A 23,717-nucleotide genomic window follows, 5' to 3' on the forward strand; every position below is an offset into this window, starting at 1 on the left:
ATTGAAGTCAATGGGTGCGTGAAAATCACATGCAGCACACGGAAGCACTTCCATGGGACGAGCGTGTTTTGCGCAACAGCAGTAAAAACTATGAATGAAAACAGAAAAGCACCACGTGCTTTTCTATTTACAAACATACAGAGTGTCATAATGATGGCGGCTGCGCGAAAATTCACTCAGCCACGCATCATACGCTGATGACACACGGAGCTGTTAAGTACCTTTTGCGCATGCAAAACGCAGCGTTTTTTGCCTGCGCAAAACGCACACGCTTGTGTGAATAAGGCCTGACGCTGAGTACATTCCGCAGTGGAATTCTCCAGCGGACGTTTTTTAAATAGTATTCGGGCCAATTCACAGGAACGTGAATTGCGTCCGTGCAGGCCGCGTGGTTTTCACGCGGCTCGCATGGACCAATAGAAGTCTATGGGGCAGTACAGACAGTCCGTGCTTTTTGCGCAGCGTTTGTCCGCTGCGTAAAAAGCGCGACATGTTCAATATCTCGGCATTTTTCGCGCATCACGCACCCATTGAAGTCAATGGGTGCGTGAAAACCACGCATTGCCGCACGGAAGCACTTCCGTGCGAACTGACTGTTTTGCACAACAGCTGTCAAAAGGATGAATGTAAACAGAAAAGCACCACGTGCTTTTCTGTTTACAAACATCCAAATGGCGTGCCATAATGATGGCGGCTGCGCAAAAACCACGCAGCCGCCCATCATATAATGCTGCCTCACGGAGTAGGTAAGTGGCTTTTGCGCAGGCAAAACGCCGCGTGTTTTGCCTGCGCAAAAACGCCACGTTCGTCTGAATCAGCCCTTCTACACATTTTTAGGCAAGTTAGTTCAGACAGATTGATGAAAACTCCGCTGCAGACGATAGGCAGCGGTGCAGAAATTTCTAGCCGCAGCATGCACTGTCTGTTGCGGAGAAGTGGAATGGCACAAAGTATTTCAGCCTTTGCAATGCAAAAACAGAAATATGTCTCAATTCAGCTGTGTTTTCTGCAACGTCTGAATTACCTGTCAAAGCTGCAAATATTGGTGCAGATTCGTTGCGTACTTTCCCCTAAATCTGCAACAACATTTGAAGCATAAAAACTCTGCCACTTCTGAACGTGCCCTAATAATAACAGCCAGCGCTGTAGCCACCACAGTATTAGCGATGGTCAGCTACTGGATGTTACCCAGGTATGCTATTCCCAGTTTCCCTGGTGGCGGAGGGTACCAGGGTCATAGTGATGGTTAGTGTTCGTCCAGCCCCGTCTTATGCCTCATGCACACTTGCGTGTAAGATTGACGGCCGTGAGAAACGTGTATGAATCGGGTCAGTTTGTGTGCGTTATGCATCAGTGTGCTTAGCAAGTGGCATGCGTTATTCACGCACTCAGAAAGCCCATTTTTTTGTTACAACAAATTGCAGCATAAATCACGCACCAAACACGCTTGTTTGGTACATGGTTTTCACGCATGCATTGACTTTAATGTGAGTGTAGGTGCATGATAACGCACCAATAGAGGACATGCAGTATGTTTCACGCAGCGGACTCTCGCTGCGTGAAAACGGCCCCATTGAAATAAATGGGTCGCGTGTGCTGTGCGTGGTTTCGACAATCAGCACACGGACGAGATTCACCCATTTATTTCAATTGGGCCGTTGACACATGTGTGACTTTTCACGCAGCGAGAGTCCGCTGCGTGAAACATACTGCATGTACTCTATTGGTGCGTTATCATGCACCTACACTCACATTGAAGTCAATGCATGCGTGAAAACCACAAACAACAGACACGTGTTTGGTGCGTAATTTACACAGCAATTTGTTGGAAAAAAGAAGAAAAAAATGGGCTGGCTTTGTGAGTGCGTGAATAACACATGACAATCGAAAAGCACACTGATGCATAAGGGCGGATTTACACGAGCGTGTGCGTTTTGCGCACACAAATACGGTGGCGTTTTGCGTGCGCAAAATGCACTTAACAGCTCCGTGTCATGTTCATACGGATGCGCGGCTGCGGTTTTCGCGCAGCCGCCATCATTATGACACTCCGTTTGGATGTTTGTAAACAGAAAAGCACGTGGTGCTTTTCTGTTTACATTCATTCTCTTACTGATGTTGCGCGAATCACGTGCGTCCCACGGAAGTGCTTCCATGGGGTGCGCCTGATTTTCACGCACCTATTGACTTCAATGGGTGCGTGATGCTCGAAAAACGCAGAAATATAGAACATGTCGCGAGTTTTACGCAGTGGACTCACGCTGCGTAAAATTCACGGACTGTCTGCACTGCCCCATAGACTTGCATAGGTCCGTGCGACCCGCGTGAATACCACGCTGGTTGCACGGACGTATAGCACGTTCGTGTTAATCCGCCCTAACGCAAACACACGGATGGGATTGACACAAGTTTTTCACACGCGGAAAATACACACGCTATTTTGCATGAAGCCTTACTAATGGACGCTGTTAGACAGTGCCCATTAATAATGCACTAGTAATACATTTTTAAATAAATGAGAAGGACATAGAAAAAAAATTGTAATAAAATAACACACACAACACTTGGTAACGATTTTATTAAAAATAAAAAAGGTGTCATTGAAGTAGTCCTTGAACTTGATGTAGTACCAAGGACCCAACCTGTAAAAAACACATAATAACTAAGAAAAAAGAGGGATGCTTAGATACACTGCTCATGTGTGATACTGTTAGACCATGTATCTAAGCCTACCACAAGGTAGCCTTAGATACATTACCAAAGCAGACAGTGTCACACATTGGCCACGTATCTAAGAATACCACATGTTAGGCTTATCCAAAAAAGAGAACGTGAAGCAGCACTCAAATAAAGTGAATTTATTCATCCAACATGGAACCACAACGTTTCACCTCCTCTATGAAGGCATTTTCAAGTCACTTGAAAATGCCTTCATAGAGGAGGTGAAACGTTGTGGTTCCATGTTGGATGAATAAATTCACTTTATTTGAGTGCTGCTTCACGTTCTCTTTTTTGGATATCTAACACATAAGGAGAGGTCACTCCTTTATTTTTGAAGCTTTGCACCAGCCTAGTCAGGCATTTGTTCACAGTGCTGCTGCAATCCTCTGCTTTTTTCTACATGTTAGGCTTAGATACAGGGCCCCAAAACACTAATCTTAGGGTATGTTCACACGGCAGCGTCCGTAACGGCCAAAATTACGGGGCTGTTTTCAAGAGAAAACAGCCCCGTCATTTCAGCCGTAACGGCATGTGCAGGCGCTTGAATGCCGCGTCCATTACGGACGTAACTGGAGCTGGTTTTCCATGAAGTCCATGGAAAACGGCTCCATTTACGTCTGAAGAAGTGACATGACACTTCTTTGGGACGGGCGTCTATTTACGCGCCGTCTTTTGACAGCGACGCGTAAATATACGCCTCATGTGAACAGACAAACGTCAGCCCATTGCTTTCAATGGGCAGATGTTTGCCAACGCTTTCAAGCCGTAATTTCGGACGTAATTCGGGGGTTAATACGCTCGAATTATGTCCGTAAATAGGCCGTGTGAACATACCCTTATACAGGAATAAAAAGAATGTCATCTGGGGTCCTGTATCTAAGCCTACATTGTGTTAGGCTTAGATACAGGCTCCATGTGTGACACTGTTTGTTAGACCCTGTATCTAAGCCTAACAATGTAGGCTTAGATACAGGACCCCAGAAGATCTTATCCAGTTCAGGACCGGGCTATTTTGCGCCTTCAGGACCAGACACCGTTTAGCCATTTTTAGCACGTGTTAGTTAAATGGCTATAACTTTTTTATTTGTTGGGCTAACGACGTGATTTTTTCGACGTTTTTTCCGTAGACAATGCAGGTTTCTTTTTTTATTGTTTTTATACACACCTTTTTTGCCATTTTAGAATTTTTATTCATAAAGTTTGAAAATAATAGTAAAAAAATAAGCTTTTTTACGATTCAGCTATTTTTTTTTTGGTAATAACATAGTTTTACCCTAAAATAGACCTTTTATTTGTGATCGTCATTGTCTACCATAAATTTTAATACATTACATGTCTATATTAGGGTAATTGGGTCAGCGCTAGCGTTACAACAATGATTGGCGGGGGGGGAACTGTATTTTTTTGGGGTGGGTATTTTATGTATATTTATTATTTAATTTTTTTTGTACTTTAATATTTTTTTATTACTATGTTCTGTCCCTCAAAGGTCAAAAAAGACCTTTGGGGAACTTTATATATATTTTTTCTTTCTTTTACACCATATTTTCCACTGTAACTGGAGCTGCACAGCAGCCCCAGTTACAGGGGAAATCAGCCCTCTCATAGTGACGATTGTCTCTAATATTGCTGTGCTGGGTCTAGTAAGACCCAGCAGCAGTCTGCCACTAACGGCATCCTGGCGATCATGTGACCAGTCACATGATCACCGGGAGGAATAGAGACAGCGCCGCTGCTGCTATCTCTATTCCTATACACAGCGTTCATTGAACGCTGTGTAAAAAGACATTGGAGAAGACAGAAGCAGCGAAAGCTGCTCCTATCTTCACCTCAGGGTCCCCGGCAGTCACTGACAGCCGGAGACCCGGCATTCAGCTGCCCGATCGTGCGGGCAGCAAGTTAAAACCCGAGCCGTAGAAAGTCTATGGCTCGGGTTTTAAGGACCCGTCCCTGACCGCTGGCCGTAAAAATACAGCCAGCGGTCGGGAACCAGTTGTTAAACAGTGTACTATTATAGGCTCTGCTCCGGGACTCGCCTGACATCGGAGCAGAGCCTATACTAGCGTAGTGGGGCTCCTCCTTGGGCCTGCTCGGTCCTACAGCGCAACGGTGTCCCGCGGGCCGCAGATAACAGCCTCAAGGGCTGCATGCAACCCGTGTGCTGCATAGTGAAGTATGATCCCCTATCAAAGCCTACTATGTGTAGGATTTGATAGGGTAAGAACTAAAAGTACAGATGCCACTGTACCTCTCTAGTCCGCAGGTGCCATCCCTTTTCACTTTTTTCACTGTGAACACACATAGGTGCGCTCACAGTGAAAAGTTGCATAGGCTGGGCGGGCAGTCATGAACGAGCACCCGCAGAAATGACACGTCACCAGTGACGTGTCGTATCCCATCCGAGGTCTCGCTGGGGCGAGACAATGTGATCGGGATACGACACGACAGTGGAGGAGGAAGAAAAAGTGACGTCAGAAGACATGTGATGGGAAGAAAAGAGCAGCCAGAACGGAGAACAGAAGCAAGATTTCACAGGTAAGTATATTATTCAATAGTTAATATGTGCTTTGTGGGTTTAATTTTAAAGTAAAAATATATCTCGGACAACCCCTTTAATAGCATGTCGTGGTGTGGGGGGATGATATATGGAGCATCTCACGCGCAGAGCCCGCGCCATACGCTGCGAGTGTCAGCTGTGTATTACAGTTGATACGCGGGATTAACGAACAGAAACAGCAATCGCACTGTTACTTGAGCCTGTAAAAATGACAATATACTGCAATACATTAGTATTGCAGTGTATTCTTGCAGTGATCTAATGATTGCTGGTTCAAGTGTCCTAGGCGGACTAATAAAATATGTAAAAACAAAAGTAAATAGTTATTATTAGTGGAAAAAATTAAATAAATATTTAAAGTCCAAAAAGAAACCCTTTTCACATTTTTTCTCTAAAGTAATGTAAAAACATAAAAAAAATACACAAAATTGGTATCGCTGCGTCCGCAAAAAGTCCAAGCTATTACAATATACCATTATTGAAATCACACGGTGAACGCCGTGAAAAATATAGAATTTTAAACGTCAAAATGACAGTTTTTTGGTCAACTTCGCTCTAGCAAAAATTTTTATAAAAAGTGCTCAAAAAGTCTTATGTACCAAAAAATGGTAACAATAAAAACTACAGCTCGTCCCGCAAAAAATAAGCCCTCACACCACTCTATTGATGGAAAAATAAAAAAGTTGTGGCTCTCGGAAAGCGGGGAGGAAAAGTGAAAAAGAAAAGGCAAAACATGGATCAGTTCGGAAAGGGTTAATTACTTTCTAATGAGAAAACATTTATGACCACATGTGGCGTATAGCCTTACTTGGGAGAAATTGCTTTTGAAATGTTGGGGTGCATTTTCTCCTTTATCTTTTGTGAAATTGAAAAAATTCAACATTTTAGTGGAAATAATGTTGATATTAATTTTCACGGCCTAATTCAAATAAATTCTGCAAAAGACGTGTGGGGCCTAAATGCTCACTATACCCCTAGATAGATTCCTTAAGTGGTGTAGTTTCCCAAATGGGGTTACTTTTGGGGGGCTTCCACTGTTTCGGTCTCTCAGTGGCTTTGCAAATTCGACATGACACCCAAAAACTATTCCAGCTAAATTTGAGCTCCAAAAGCCAAATAGCGCTCCTTCCCTTCTAAGCCCCGGTGTGGGTCCAAACAGCAGTTTATTACCACATATGGGGTATTTACGTAATCAGGAGAAATTGTTTCACAAATGTTGGGGTGCTTTTTCTCCTTTATTCCTTGTAAAAATAAAAATGTCTACGTTTTTACAGAAAAAAAGTAGATTTTTGCCTTTACAGACTAATTCCAATTAATTCAGCAAAACAACTGTGGGGTCAAAATGCTAACTTTACCCCTAGAAAAATTCCTTGAGGGGTGTAGTTTCCAAAATGGGGTCATTATTGGGGGTTTTCCACGGTTTTCATCCCTCCAGTGCATTGCAAATGCGACACGGCACTGAAAACTATTCCAGCAAAATCAGAAATCCAAAATCCAAATGGTGCTCCTTCTCTTCTGAGGCCTGCTGTGGGTCCAAACAGCAGTTTATTACCACATATGGGGTATTCCTATAATCGGAAGAAATTGCTTTACATATGTTGGGGTGTTTTTTCTACTTTATTCCTTGTAAAAATTTCTACGTTTTTTCACATAAAAAGTAGATTTTCATCTTCACATACTAATTCAAATAAATTTAGCAAAAAAACTGTGGGTTCAAAATGCTAACTATACCCATAGATAAATTCCTTGAGGGGTATAGTTTCCAAAATGGGGTCACTTTTGGGGGTCTTTACTGTTTTGGTACCACAAGACCTATTCAAACCTGACATGGTGCCTAAAATATATTCTAAAAAAATGAGGCCCCAAAATCCACTAGGTGCTCCTTTGCTTCTGAGGCCTGTGTTTCAGTCCATTACCGCACTAGGACCACATGTGGGATATTTCTAAAAACTGCAGAATCTGGGCAATAAATATTGTGTTGCATTTCTTGGGTAAAACCTTCTGTGGTACGGAAAAAATGTATTACAAATGAATTTTTGAAAAAAAAAATGAAATTTTATAAATTTCACCTCTAGTTTGCTTTAATTCCTGTGAAATGCCTAAAGGGTTAAAACACTTTTTGAATGCTGTTTTGAATACTTTGAGGGGTGCAGTTTTCAAAATGGGGTGATTTATGGGGACTTTCTAATATATAAGGCCCTCAAAGCCACTACAGAACTGAACTGGTCCCTGATAAAATAGGCTTTTGAAATTTTCTTGAAAAGATGAGAAATTGCTGCTAAAGTTCTAAGCCTTGTAACGTCCTAGAAAAATAAAAGAATGTTCAAAAAACGATGCAACATAAAGTAGACCTATGGGAAATATAAACTAGTAAGTATTTTGTGTGGTATTACTATCTGTTTTACAAGTAGATATATTTAAATTTAGAAAAATGCAAATTGTTGCTAATTTTCTCTAAATCTTGGTGTTTTTTACAAATAAATATTCAATTTATCGACCAAATTTTTTTCCTAACATAAAGTACAATATATTGTTGTGTTCAGGTAGCACCGGTATCCTAGGGTGCTCGAGGTAGGATCCCAACCCGGATGTAGGTTAAGAATTGTAGTCGGCACACCTTGTTTGTGTTTCAAAAATTATATTTATTTAGATTCTCAGGATAGATGCCAGAGGCTATATGTGCGACGTCGACGTTTCGGTCGTAAGACCTTCGTCGGGCACTGAGACGTACTGGGGACTGGATCGATATGAATCTATAATGCGTAGTAGCGCTGCTATGAATCGTACTCGGCGGCTTACCGCTCTTCATGGGCGCTCAGTACGGCCTCTGGCATCTATCCTGAGAATCTAAATAAATATAATTTTTGAAACACAAACAAGGTGTGCCGACTACAATTCTTAACCTTAATTTAAAAAAGTACAATATGTCACGAGAAAACAATCTCAGAATCACTTGGATAGGCAAAAGCATTCCAGAGTTATTACCACATAAAGTGACACATGTAAGATTTGAAAAATCGGCTTCGTCCTGAAGGCCAAAACAGGCTCAACCTGAAGGGGTTAAGGCCCAAACTAGGCTGGTCACTAAAGGGCTAATTGTACAGACAAGGACATTTTTATTATTCCGTCAGATCTGATTATAAAAAAGGTTCCTGGGTAAGCATTATGATAAGGGTCTAATAGAGAGAGAGCTAAATATTGAGAATAAGAGTTGAAGGGGACAGCAGAAAGAAAATAAAATGAATATTAATTTTGTTACAGAACAATCAACTAATGCTTGCAAAGGGAAAAAGATTAATAATATTGGTGCAGTATAAAGAACGATCCGGTAATAGGCAATTTATTGACTGATATACCTAATATCATACATCATCGGACCGATAATAAAGATTAAATTACCAGTAGTTACATCAAATCTAAAAATAACAGTGATCATTGGGGCAAAGGTTTCTTTAATTGCTTGAGTTGTAAAATGTGCAAAGAGGCTAAAAATGGAATAATAACGAATGACATCACCTCGGTAACATCTAAAGTAAATGGCAATATTTTTAAAATAATTGACTTTCCTACATGCGATACTAGTGGAGATTTAGTGTGCCCATGTGGGTATCAATATGTAGAAAGGAAAAATAAAAAACAGATGGGAGAAGACTTTATTCACATTAAAAAGGGGAAAATGGATCACAGTCTGTCAGCACACTAGGCCATTATAGCATGTTTGCAACAGAGAACCTTTATTACCTAGAGATCAGTGGGGTTCCCAGTGGTGGGGCCCCCAGTGATAATATATTTATCACCTACCTTGTGGATAGGTGATAAATGTCCTTTGTGGGGAAACCCATTTAAACATAATAAAAAATGCTATTCAGTCAGGTGGTAAAATTCAATTGGAGAGAAGAGGATTCACCAAGAATATAAGCCTAAAAGAAGGATCATAGATCTATAAATTAAATTCTTTAATTCCCTCAGAATGGAACATTGATTTTGAACTAAACTGCTTTTTAAAATAAATCTTTAACCCCTTCAGGACCAAGCACATTTTGGCCTTCAGGACCAGACCCATTTTTTCAAATCTGACATATTTCACTTTATGTGGTAATAACTCCGGAATGCTTTTACCTATCAAAGCGATTCTGAGATTGTTTTCTCGTGACACATTGGACTTTATGATAGTGGAAAAATGTGGTCGATAAATTCAATATTTACCAGTGAAAAACACCAAAATTATGTGAAAAATTGCAAAAATTAGCATTTTTCTAAAAATGTAAATGTATCTGCTTGTAGGACAGGCAGTTATACCACACAAAATTGTTGCTAATTAACATCCCCCAGATGTCTACTTTAGATTGGCATCGTTTTTTGAACGTCCTTTTATTTTTCTATGACATTACAAGGCTTAGAACTTTAGCAGCAATTTCTCACATTTTCAAGAAAATTTCAAAAGGCTATTTTTACAGGGGCCAGTTCAGTTGTGAAGCGGCTTTTAGGGCCTTATATATTAGAAACCCCCAAAAAGTCACCCCATTTTAAAAACGTCACCCCTCAAAGTATTCAAAACAGCATTTAGAAAGTTTCTTAACCCTTTAAACGTTTCACAGGAATTAAAGCAACGTAGAGGTGAAATTTTCAAAAAATTTCCTTTTTTTTTTGCAGAAATTCATTTTTAATCTATTTTTTTTGTAACACTGAAGTTTTTACCAGAGAAACGCAACTCAATATTTATTGCCCAGATTCTGCAGTTTTTATAAATATCCCACATGTGGCCCTAGTGCGGTAATGGACTGAAGCACCGGCCTCAGAAGCAAAGGAGCACATAGTGGATTTTGGGCCTCCTTTTTATTAGAAAATATTTTAGGCACCATGTCAGGTTTCAAGGGCTCTTTCGGTGCCAAAACAGTGGAAATCCACCAAAAGTGACCCCATTTGGGAAACTACACCCCTTGAGGAAATTATCTAGTGGTATAGTGAGCATTTTGACCCCGCAGGTTTTTTGCAGAAATTATTGGAAGTAGGCCGTGAAAATGAAAATCGTCATTCTTTCAAAGATAATGTAGGTTTAGCTAAATTTTTCTAATTTCCACGAGGACTAAAGGAGAAAAAGCACCACAACATTTGTAAAGCAATTTCTCCCGATTAAAACAATACCCCATTTGTGGTTATAAACGGATGTTTGGACACACGGCGGAGCTTAGAAGGGAAAGAGCGCTATTTGGCTTTTGGAGCTCAAATTTAGCAGGAATGGTTTGCACATTCCATGTCGCATTTGCAAAGCCCCTGAGGGACCAAAACAGTGAAAACGCCAAAAAAGTGACTCCATTGAGAAAACTACACCCCTTGAGGAATCCATCTAGGGGTGTAGTGAGCATTTTGCCCCCACAGGTGTTTCATAGATTTTATTAGAATTGGGCAGTGAAAATAAAAAAAATCCTTTTTCTTCAATAAGACGTAGCTTTAGCTCAAAATTGTTAATTTTCTCAACAAATAAAGGAAAAAAAGAACCCCAACATTTGTAAAGCAACTTCTCTGGAGTACGGCAATACCCCACACGTTGTCATAAAATGCTGTTTGGGCACACGGCAGGGCTCAGAAGGGAAGGAGCGCCATTTGCTTTTGGTGTACAGATTTTGCTGCATTTGGTTTCTGGTCGCTATGTTGCATTTGCAAAGGCCCTGTGGGACCAAAACAGTGGATCCCCACCAGAAGTGACCCAATTTTGGAAACAACACCCTCATGGTATTCACCTAGGGGTGTAGTGAGCATGTTAACCCCACAGGTGTTTTGCAGAAATTCGTGTGCACACGATGTGGGAGAATGAAAATGGGAATTTTTCCTTAGATACGCCAATATGTGGTTCCCAGCTTGTGCCACCATAACAAGACAGCTCTCAATTATTATGCGGTGTTTCCCTGTTTTAGAATCACCCTACATGTGGCCCTAATCTTTTGCCTGGACATTCGACAGGGCTCAGGAGTGAAAGAGTACCATGTGAAATTGAGGCCTAATTTGGCGACATATAAAGTATTGGTTCACAATTGCAGAGGCTTTGATGTGAAATAATAAAAGAAACCCCTGAGAAGTGACCCCATTTTGGAAACTGAACCCCTCAAGGCATTTATTAAGGGGTGTAGTGAGCATTTTCACCCCACGTGTCTTTTCCATAAATGATTGCGCTGCGGAAGGTACAAATTAAAATTTTTCCCAAGATATGCCAATTCAGTGTCAAATATGTCGTGCCCAGCTTGTGCCACTGGGGACACACACCCAAAAATTGTTAAAAGGGTTTTACCGGGTATGGTGATGCCATATATGTGGAAGTAAACTGCTGTTTGGGCACACTGTAGGGCTCAGATGGGTGGGAGCGCCATTTGGGTTTTGGAGCGTGGAATTTGCTTGGTAATAGTTTTGTTTGGAGTATCACTGTTGTTTCCGTTTATAATGTGGGGCATATCTGAGCTGGGCAGAGTACATCAGGGGCATAGTCAGGTGGTATAATAATAAGGTAAAAAAATAATAAAATGAACCATAGATGTGTGTTACGCTGTGATCGATCCTTTCTGCACAGGCCGGTGTCGCACTGATAAATGTCCTTCCTTATCCCCCTTTTGGTCCACACTCCGCACCTTTGCAGTTTGGGGAATTTTGCCGGGAAAGTGTTGTCCTGGTATAATACGGGCACCGTCGCTTCCAGCAGATATGTTTGGGCCCTACCCTTCCTGGTTCCCTAATTTTAGTGCCTTGATACATCGCCTTTTGAAACAGAAGAAACGTTCCCCTCGGGCCTTCACAACTGGATATTTTTCTTTCCTGAATTATTGGAGCCTTAACTTATTTTATTTTTTTCATAGACGTAGTGGTATGAGGGCTCTTTTTTTACGGGACGAGCTGTAGCTTTTATTTGTACCACATTGGGGTACATGCGACTTTTTGATCACTTGTTATCCTTTTCTTGGGAGGCAAGGTGACAAAAAAAAACAGCAATTCTGCCATAGTTTTTTAGTTGGGTTTTTTTATACAGCGTCCACCATGCGTTATAAACTACATGTTACCTTTATTCTGCGGGTCAGTACGATTCCGGCAATACCAAATTTATAGAACTTTTTGCACAATAAAATTGCTTTTGGAAAGAGAATGTATTTTTTCTGTCGCCAAGTTGTGAGAGCCATAACTTTTCAATTTTTTCGTCGATGGAGCTGTGTGAGGGCTTGTTTTTTGCGAGACGAGGTATAGATTTTATAGGTACCATTTTTGGATACATGCGACTTTTTGATCACTGTTTATTTCAATTTTTGGAAGACAGTGACCAAAAAATCAGTAATTATGGCAGTGTTTTTGAGGTTTTTTTACGGCGTTCACTGCGCTGGATAAATAACATAATATTTTTATAGTTCAGGTCGTTACGGTCGCTGCGATACCAAATATCTATGGCTTTATTATTTTTTTCTAAAATAAATGACTTGATAAGTGAAAAAGGGCGATTGTGTTTTATTTTATTACTTGAAACTTTTATTGTATGTTTTACAACTTTTATTTTTACTTTTTTGACACTTTTTTTTTGCACTTTTCTTTAGTCCCACTAGGGGACTTGAATGTCCAACTGTTTGTTTGATGTTCTAATACATTGCACTACCTATGTAGTGCAATGTATTGGAACTGTCAGTTGTTCACTGACAGCAAGCCGATCAGGCTCCGCCTCTGGGCGGGGCCTAATCAGCTTACGTAATGGCAGACAGGAGTCCATTGTTAGGGCTCCTGTTGCCATAGTAGCAGTCGCCAGCCTTTCCATCTCATGGCAAGGCTGCCGATTTTCTACAAACCTCTAGGATGCTGCGATCACAATTGATCGCTGCATCGAAGGGGTTAATGCCAGGAATCGGAGCTAGCTCCGGTTCCTGGCGATAAATCGGGGTGTCCGCTGTAACATACAGCAGACACCCACTGCTGATGACGCCGGCTCAGCTTCTGAGCCGGAAGCTGAGACGGCGCCATCTTGCCGATGGTACCGGAAGCCTCCTGGGCCCCGCCGACGACGGGGCATAGGAGGATTCCGTTACTGGCGGACCGGGAGGTAAGCATTAGCCCTCCGATCACGTTGCTGGGGTGCCTGTGGCTATAAACTCCTCACATGCTGCGATCTCTATTGAACGCAGCATGTGAGGGGTTAATCGGTCGGATCGGAGGCTAGCTCCGGTCCTGGCCAATATCTCAGGGTGCCAGCTGTAACATACAGCTGTCACCCGGTGGTGATGTCGCTGGCTCAGCTCCTGAGCCAGCTTCATCTCCATGACGTACAGTAACGTGAAAATGCGGTAAGACACCAGTTTTAATGACGTTACTGTACGTGATCCGGCGGGAAGGGGTTGAATGTATGTACCGTATATATATATATATATATATATATATATACACAGTTTAGTAGGTTGTCACTACTAGAGTTACTGTAAGTTTTGATTCACACTTTTCTTTACTACTTGTTATTATCTTGTTTTTTTTTATTATACACAAATGCACTCTAATAGCTTCAATATTGTACTAGAAAATATGGCAATTGACACTTTAAGACTCTGCTCACATCTGCGTTGGGGTCCCATTCTGACATTCCGTCTGAGCTTTCCAACAAAACGGGACCCTGAGCAGACACAAACTGACACGAACGGAAACCAGAGGTTTCCGTTTCCATCACCATTGATTTCACTGGTGACGGAGCCAGTGCCCGTGGTTTCCGTTTGTCTCTTTTGTGCACCAGATCCGTCATTTTGCCGAAAGCAATAGCGTAGTCGACTAGCGTGTGGATGAGCCCTAATGGTTTCAGTAATAATCCTCCTATTTAGATAAACAGCAAAAAGGTGAGTGTGTCCCGAGTGACGGCCGTGTCTTCCGTCGCTCGCGCTCCCACTCCTCCTCCTCACAGTGCAGAGTGCATGTGAGGAGGAGGCGGGTCTTTTTTTGCTCCCGGGGATTGGGGATTCCGCTACAGGGGAAGAGAGTGACTACACTGTCCATATATGGACACAGCGACGTCACTCACTTCTGAAGCGGAATCCCCGACCCTGTGGCCGGGGATTCCTCTCCACGAGGAGTCAGTGACTAAACTGTCCATATATGGACATTGAAGTCAGTGACTTCTCCTGGAAGGGGAGGGGATGGGTGCAACCTACAGGGGCTGGGTGGCATTAACTGCAGGGGGCTGGATGGCATTACCTACTGGGGGCTGGGTGGCATTACCTACAGGGGGCTGTGTGGCATTACCTACCAGTGGGGCTGTAGCATTATCTACAGAGCGCTGTGTGTGGCAACAAATTTAAATGAATTTCATCCAATTTTAAAACAGACAGGGAAAAAAACGGATGCAAAACGGGTCAAAAACGGATGCAAAACAGCCGGGAAAAATGTCCCAATACGGCTGTTTTTATCGGGCGTCACTCGGACCCTGTCGTGTGAATAAAGCCTACAAGGTGAAAATGTCCTGTTTTTTGGACAAAGTTGCAACACGGTTACGGGGCTGCATGTGCCATGAGGCGAGGTTAGCCTACAGGGCGCAGCATTTTGTGCATACGGGCAGGGCTAGGGGGCGCATGGGGAGGGCAGGGAACACTTGATAGGCACACGTCTGCTAGTACACTCCTCCTCTCTGACACTGCGTGCAGCACGCGCTGCCAGAGAGGAGAATAGAGAGACAGGTCTGCATGAGGAGCAGTCGAATGCTTTCTCCTGAAGAAAAGAAGAAGAGAGCGGATGGTAAGTAATGAGGGGAGGGCAGGAGGCTGTGCGTACAATGATGATATAAAAGACTATGATAAAAAAAGGGCATGTTCTTGTTCTACATAGATGGAGGGTGGGCTCCCAGAATCACCTGCTGTGGCGGGCCCATGGAACCCTGGTCCGATGCTGGGTAGTATTGTATCAGTATCATAATGACACAGTAAGAGTGTAGTAGCAGACACAATCCTGGGACAGCAGCAGTCTCGGTATAAAGGGGCAGCAGGCTAGCTCTATGTAAGGCAGTGGCACTGATAAAGAGGGCAGCTTAATGAGAAGTTTGTATTGTTAGAATGTGCAGATAATGAGGAGTCACAGACATGTGAGTGGCAAATTTCTGCAGAGACAAGTGTTGGCCTGGAGAAGTCATCACGGCGGTCTGTGCCTGATGTAGAAGAAAAGAGAACGACTCCAAATGGAGAAGATGTCATCTGTGGGTCAAGGAATTTATTGTTTATTCTGCCTCTGACTACGTCAGATCAGTACTGGATTCACTTGATTTGAAGCAAGATAATGGGTGGTACCATTATAAATTGTAAAAAACAGTAACCCTTCCCATTGTTCTGGCCATAATGGGACCTGTAATTTCACATGATATAATTACAAAGCAGGAATTACACTGACTTCATAATTCGTCTCTCTACTGATCTGAGTTCTGGTACCATATTTATTAACTGCTCGTAGTTCTGGTACCATATTTGTTAAATGAGCTTAATTCTGGTACAGCTTTTAGGAACTAAGCTTGGTTCTGGTACCATATTAATTTACTAGGCTTATTTCTGGTATCATCTATTATATAACTGAGAAGGACATGGTGTCTGAAGCTCACATAGAGCTGCACCCACCTAGAGCTCCGCCCATAGCCCAACCGCCAGTTACCTCCGCCCACAGCCAGAAGACTGAGGAAGGAGATATGAGTGATTAGTGGTGTAGCTATAATGTCCCCCCTCCCATACACAGTATAGTGCCCCCATCTCCCTTCCATTCACAGTATAATGCCCCCATATGTACGGAGCTAATATAAAATAATAACATACATACTTACCTAACCCCGTTCCCCTGCCGGTTGGAGGAACCTTCTCCTCCTCCTGTCTGTGTGATGTGAGTGACTTAGTGCGGACGGGCGCGATGGCGTCACTACATCGCGCATGCTTTCGCCGAGGACAATGAGCACAGTGCAGAGGAGGCAAAGGATCCTCAACCCGTCATGGGAACGGGGATAGGTAAGTATGTATGTTATTATTTTTCTATTTGGTCCGTACATATGGGGGCATTATACTGTGTATGGGAGGGAGGGGGCATTATACTGTGTATGGGAGGGGGGCATAATACTGTGTATGGGTGGGAGGGGGGCATTATGCTGTCTGGGGGCAGCTATGGGGAACATTATGCTGTGTGGGGGCAGCTATGGGGCGCATTATGATGTGTGCTGGAAGCTATGGGGGCATTATACTGTGGGGGATTCTATGGGGGGCATTATTCTATGTAGGGTAGCTATGGGGGACATTATACTGTGGGCGCAGCTATGGGGGGCATTATACTGTGGGGGGGAATCTATGGGAGGCATTATACTGTGTGGGGCAGCTATGAGGGGCATTATACTGTGGGGGCAGCTATGAGGGGCATTATACTGTGGGGCAGCCATTAGGGGCATTATACTGTGGGAGGAGCTGCTATGGGGGGCATTATACTGTGTGTGGGGGCATCTATTGGGGGCATTATACTGTGTGTGGGGCAGCTATGGGGAGCATTATATTGTGTGGGGGCAGCTATGGGGGGCATTCTGAACTTAGTTCTGATACCGTATTTATGAGTTATGCTGATTTCTGGTACAATTTTTATAAGTTAAGCTTAGTTCTGGTACAATATTTATTAACTGAGCTTGGTTCTGATTCAGTGTTTACATAATGAGCATTGTCCTGGTAACCCCCTCCCGGAGACACGGAACTGCTCACAATAGGCCCCTCATAATTTTTAACTCCTGGCCTATGTGGCCCTTAATCTGGCACTGGACTGGAGGAAAACGATCAAGGATTCAAGATTGGCGAAGAAACATAAACAACCTTTGATATCCTAATGACACTATCCTAGCTTGTAGCTGAAAATGAATAAGACTTGAGACCCTAGATGAGCAAACTTCCCACAATTTGTTTCGATCTGAATAAATTTGCCGCAAATTGCAAGTGTCCCGAATGCTTAGTCTGACTCTCTGATGTCTTCTAGGACTGTATCCAAGTTGGATAATCGGACCAATTGCGATTCCAGCCCGAAAAGAAAAAAAATACCATACCCTTGGTTTTCCGTAGCGAAGCTGCAGCAGTCACATGGGACAAAACTACGTCATCTCACCTGGGGGCCTCCTGAAATTAAATAATAATAATAATGATAATAATGTCCCTACAAATTCTGCTAACATTGAATGGACAGTGTCAGAGTGTGTAGGGACATCCCTTTTCACCAGGAGAGTGGAAACACTTACAGGTTCATTTATTCATACATTTCCAGAAGGAATAACAGAGGAATGATACAATACCCAGTTCTAAGGAAAGTTGACATATGAGGAAAATCTGACAGCTACCGCTTAAATTTGTTTTTTTTAATCATTGTTTCTATTGTGTAAAACTGTAGTCCAGATTTTATTTTAACACTATACCACTTTACCCTCCCTATTTGCACAGTTCTCAATCCAAAAATGTGCTCCTATGGCTAGTTTCAGATGGCCATAATACCGCAAATTAGAGTCCATATTATGGCTGCAAATCCTGTACCTCCTGCCAGGGGCATAGCTAAAAGCTCATGGGCCCTGATGCAAAAGTTCTTCTTGGGGCCCTCCAAACTTCTCATGGCAGACGGCCCGCATTTTTAAGCTGCATCGCTGGGTCTCCTAAGTGACCCAACGTCGCAGCACCAGCAGTCAGAGGAATCACTAAGGTCTTGAAACGTCAGGGGAAATAGCCCCCCCAAAAATGTGTGTATCTATTTGTGTATATAGGAGACAGCATATCTATATCACTACGACCCTATAGCTATGGATAAGATTAAATACAGTTGCTTAGCAGACTTTATCACATATGATTGGGTTAGATACATTGGCACAGCAGACAGTATAACATATGATAGGATCTCATATAGGGCCCAGCATGCTGAAATTGCGGCTCCAGCGCTGGACCCAGGAAAGGTAAGTATAAGAATTGTTTTGCTTTTTTATGTGTTACTAATTATTTTTGCGTGTTTGTGTTTTTTTAGAAGTTCGGTTGTTTGGATTAGAGGACTACTTCGATAACGGCATTTTTCTTATTCTCAATAAAATGGTTAGTGAGGGTTGTGTGGGATTTTTATTTCAATAACATATTTTTTTCCATGTCTTTGTATTGTCTTTGCAAAGTATAAACTTTATTACTACCACCTTAGTAATGACTGCTGGCTGATGGACCATGTCCATTACTAAGGTGGGGCTTAATGTTAGACATGAAGAGGCTAACACGCACACCCATTATTACCCCTGTACCCACCGCCACCAGGGGTCCTGGGAAGAGCCGGTACAATCCAGTACCCAGCCATCTGTAGTGATGGAGGGGCACTGGAACGGCTGCAGGCTGGTATTAGCCTGGGAAAGCCCAAAAACAGTGGCATTTCCCACCCTGTTAATGCTAGCCTGCTGCTGCTACGTTGTATTTGGCTGGTTATAAAAATGGGGGAACTTCACATCATTCTTTCCAATTATTTATTTATCTATTTTAAAAATATCCCCCACATTTTTCATAACCAGCCAGATACAATACAGCAGCCGCAGCCTATCATTACCGGGGTGGGAAGGGCCATTGTGTTTCGCCTTTCCCAGCCTAATAATACAAGCCTGCGGCCGCCCCAGTACAGTACACTGCACTAATGGTAATGTCAAGAACAATGGAACCCTGTCACAACTGCGACAAACGGAAAACTTTAGCAACCTTTCCATCACCATTAAGATCAATAGTGAGGGAAACGGAAGCTGAGGTTTCAGTTTGCCTTTCCATTGAGGGGCTACCTGACTGAAACCTCCGACAGAACCCCTCAATGGAAGGGCAATGGTGATGTGAACACAGCCTCATAAATATGGTAGACTTAGGTACAGGGCACATGTGCATGTGTGATACTGTTTGTTGGACCCTGTATCTAAGCCTACCACATGGTAGGCTTAGATACAGGGTTCAGCAGACAGTAATCTTATATACAGTATGTCTTAAAGGGGTTGTCCAGTCCCTAAACATTAATGGCCTATCTTCAGGATAGGCCATCAATAGCTGATGGTTTGGGGTCCGACTCCTGGGATCCCCGCCAATTAGCTGTTTTGAGGGGTGTTCAGCGCTCGTACAAGTGCTCTTCCCCTTCATTTCCCTTACTTGCTCACACTGTGAATCGCTGACACGTCTGTGTCGGCGATTCACAGTGTGAGAAAGTGACCGGAAAGAAGGGGAAGTAGCGCTCGTACGAGCGCTGAACCCCCTTCAAAACAGCTATCAGCTCCAGCAGACAGTGGCATTAAACTTACCGTCCTCTTCGGCCACAGCGGAGGTCCTGAATCCATCCAGGGTTGCGATGTTGTGCGCAGCACATAGCGTGACGTCACGCGTTGCGCACAGCGCTGTGATGTCAGGACCTCCGCTACGCTCTGGAATGAGGAAGGTAAGTACTGTCAGTTACTATTGTAATAGGGACCCATGTAGTTTATTACATAGGTGCAAGTTACTATAGTAACTTTTATTGTTGTGGTGCGGGTGGCAGTAAGCCCTCCTGGCTTCGGGGGCCCGGTCGCAATTGCGACCGCTGCGACCCCTATAGTTATGCCACTGCCTCCTGCGGTTCTATTGGACCAAACTTAAGCTATGTTCCCATTTGCTTTCGACATACAACAGACCCTATTCACTTACAGTAGGGTCAGTTCAGGTTCCAGAGTTTTGAAGGGTAAAATAGTGCTGCATGCAAATATAAATGAATCTGTGATGGAGCCTACAAAAAAGATGTGAACAGACCACTCAGATCACCATATTTCTCTAAGTAGAGTTAAATAAAATAACCGGAGGTCCACGTGCTCATAATACAGACACAAAAATATGGCCACATTACGGTCATCTGAATCTGGCCTTAGTTTGAGTTACCACTTAATTTTTGTGAATTACAATTTGGGATCCTGTATGTGTTCCTAAGTTTTTGTTTATGGGTGTTTAGTTGTATTCATATAAATGCTTTTTATTCAATATAATATTGATATCCTTTTAATTAGAGATGAGCGAACCGGGACATCCGAACCCGGTTTCGGTCCGAACATCGTGAAAAGTTCGGTTCGCAGCGAATCCGAACTTCACCGGGTTCGGCCGAACACGTTTTGACCGAACACGGCTTATGAGTTACTGATTTTCCGGTACGCGACGTCAGGAGATAGTCACTGTCCAGGGTGCTTAAAGAGTTAAGCGATCGACAGTAACTGTTTCAGCACCCTGGACAGTGACTTCCGATCACAATATACATCAACGTGTAAAAAAAATAGAAGTTCCTACTTACCGATAACTCCCTGCTTCTTCCTCCAGTCCGACCTCCCGGGATGACGATTCAGTCCAAGTGACCGCTGCAGCCAATCACAGGCCAGTCATGTCAGCCAGTCATGGGCTGAAACGTCATCCAGGGATGTCGGGCCGGATGTCGAGAGGGACGCGTCACCAAGGCAACGGCTGGAGGCCGGACTGGAGGAAGAAGCAGGAAGTTCTCGGTAAGCATGAACGGCTTTTTTTTTTTTTTACAGGTTGCTCTATATTGTGATTGGAATTTACTGTCCAGGGAGCTGAAAGAGTTACTGCCGATCAGTTAACTCTTTCAGCACCCTGGACAGTGACTATTTACTGACGTCGCCTACAACGCTGCCGTAATGCCGGGTGCACACATGTAGCCACTACGGGAGCTCCATAGACACTATTTTTATGGGCTTTCTTGAATTACAGGTTCGGTCTGAACTAATTCGGTCCGAATCAAACTTTTTCATGAAATTCGGCGAACCAGCCGAACCGAACTTATCATAAGTCCGCTCATCTCTACTTTTAATGAACATAATATAAAAATCTGTACATAACTGTTCAATGTTAATTATCTAGAATAAATTAAACATTTGGGAAATGCTAAGCTGTGGTGTGTTGTATAGTAATTAGATCTTATAATAAATACCACAGTATTTAAAGTGAGCACTGAGGCTTGGCTGGAGATTGTTGTCTTTTTGTCATATCTATTATATCAACTGTGAGCTCAGTAAGTTTAAATAGTTTTTTCTTTCAGTTAATTAATTATTTGGATAACATTTATTTGAATCAAGATTGGTATGAAAATGTAATGTCATTAATATATATATTTTCTATTTCCCTAATTATATATTTTACTTTTATTCTGTTAATGTCTGTAAGTACTGTACTGGCTGCAGGGGAACTACTTCTGCTTTAGGCCTCATGCACATTGCAACAGTTACAAAATCTGTACTATGGCACCCAATCTCAATATTCCTTTGAAGAGTAACATTAATATAAAAAACTTTTGATATATCATAGAGGCATATCAGAAATTTTGATTGGTGGAAATCCAGGTGGTGAGACCCCCACCGCCCGTGAAACGATGGTGCAGAAGCGCTCAGCTGAGCGTCCTGCACCTTGGGCTGTGACCGGCGCTTCCTGTTATGCTGCCTAATCCCAATTGATTAATGGTTGCCTTGTATGCTTGCAGATACACTGCAGCCCCTCAGTCACTGATGAGAGGGGGAAGAGGAGGGGGAAGCACTCTCCTAAAGAATACAGCAGACTCATAACTATGAGTTCACAGTTTTCTTTATTCGATTCTATTAGCCAAATCGCCAAAAAAAAACTTTGTGTGCCATTTTGGCTAATAGTAGAACAGCCCTATCCCCTCATTACACCCCTCCTAAACAGGGCAGTATAGTATGAAAACTATTTAAATACTATAGCTAATTGAGACCTCATGATCACCTTAGCTTTAATTTAGTAGTTGTGATTTAGGGTTTAAAATTAGATTCTGGTACATCAATTAGATTCCAAGCTTACATAATATGTACCTCAAAGGCCCTGTTCACATCGGCGCTTTTGGTCTTCCGTTGTTCTGCTCCGTCAGAGCAGCAGAACATTGAAAATGCTGGAAGCACAAGCGTTGTTGAACAACGGAGACAATGGCGCCCGACAGAACCGACTTTAATGGTTTCCATCGGGGTATCCGTTGATTTACCAAGAAGCAACAGTGCAGCATCCTGTGCTATTGTATGCATTAAATGGGCTGAACCAGCGACGGAAGCCCATGACGGAGCTTCCAACGCAGATGTGAACAGGCCTAAGCTGTTATTATTCCAGTATTCATGTTATTTAAATGTGTAAACATCAATTTACAAATATCTCCTCTCACATGTTTGAGAATTTTCAATGTAGTGTCACATACTGTATCAGCTATTTTCTAAACGTTATTTCTTTTTCTTGTTTAAGCATTAGCATGTTGCGGAAAAACGGCACAGTATTTACAGAATTTATTCTTCTCGGGCTTTCCAGCAATCCAAGGACACAAACAACTCTCTTTGGTATATTTCTGATAGTATATATATTTACAGTTCTTGGGAATGTTATGATTATTGTGGTGACTCTTACAGATAGCAGTCTTCAGACTCCTATGTACTTCTTCATTACTAACTTATCCTTCATCGATATATTTTTTTCATCATCAACGACGCCACGAATGCTGAAGGACATGTTGCTATTTAGAAAGACAATTTCACTTGCAGAATGTGTTGTTCAAATGTACATATCACTTTCTTTAGGGTCATCTGAATGTATTTTATTAGCTATAATGGCCTATGATCGTTATATGGCAATATGCTACCCATTACATTACACTACAGTCATGGAAAGGACAGTATGTATTAAGATAGCTACAGGAAGCTGGATCTCTGGATTTCTATTGTCCATTTTTCACGTTGTTCTAATATGGACTATGTATTTCTGTGACAATAACAAAATCAACCATTTCTTATGTGAAGCTACTGAACTTCTGTCACTGGGTTGTGGAAATATTTATGTTGTTGAGTTTGTAATATTTGTTTTTGGCGTGCTCATTTTAATGATACCCATTGTTTTTATAATAACTTCTTATATTCAAATAATAAGAGCTATTTTAAAGATGAAAACCACTGAGGGTCAGCAAAAAAACATTTTCTACGTGTGGTTCTCATATGCTAGTTGTAACATTATTTTACGGTTCAGCTATGGCTGCTTATATGAAGCCTAGGTCATACTCTATACCAAATATGAACAAAATTCTAACAGTAATTTATGCAGTTATAATTCCAATGTTGAATCCTTTAATATATACCCTTAGAAATAAAGAGGTCAAAAGAGCAGTCATGAAAGTCTCCATAAGTAAAGTAATGATGCATATTTTTTATATTCGGTAAAATAAATTTAACAGTAAATTTAAAGCGGTTGTCCCACAATTAAATATTAAAGGAATTGTCCCAAGATGAAATCTAATCCCCTAACCACAGGTGATAACATGCTGCTCGGTGAGATCCTGACCTCTGGGCCCACCACCGATCACGAGAACGTGGGTCCTGTTTTTCCGAATGAATGGAGTGGCAGGTCGAGCATGCACCCTGCAGCTCCAATCATTC

The 23,717-nt window shown here is 42.4% G+C and overlaps 1 protein-coding gene across 1 annotated transcript; it reads left to right on the plus strand.

Moving 5' to 3' along the window:
* The first annotated feature begins 22,546 nt into the window (after positions 1-22,546).
* Positions 22,547-23,501, plus strand: LOC142656601 (olfactory receptor 2B8-like). Its single transcript, XM_075831532.1, has 2 exons — positions 22,547-23,133; positions 23,249-23,501. The coding sequence occupies exons 1-2, from the start codon at positions 22,547-22,549 to the stop codon at positions 23,499-23,501; spliced, it is 840 nt and encodes a 279-aa protein (XP_075687647.1).
* Positions 23,502-23,717: the final 216 nt, after the last annotated feature.

The sequence above is a fragment of the Rhinoderma darwinii genome, chromosome 6, assembly GCF_050947455.1.
Source record: "Rhinoderma darwinii isolate aRhiDar2 chromosome 6, aRhiDar2.hap1, whole genome shotgun sequence".
Classification (NCBI taxonomy): domain Eukaryota; kingdom Metazoa; phylum Chordata; class Amphibia; order Anura; family Rhinodermatidae; genus Rhinoderma; species Rhinoderma darwinii.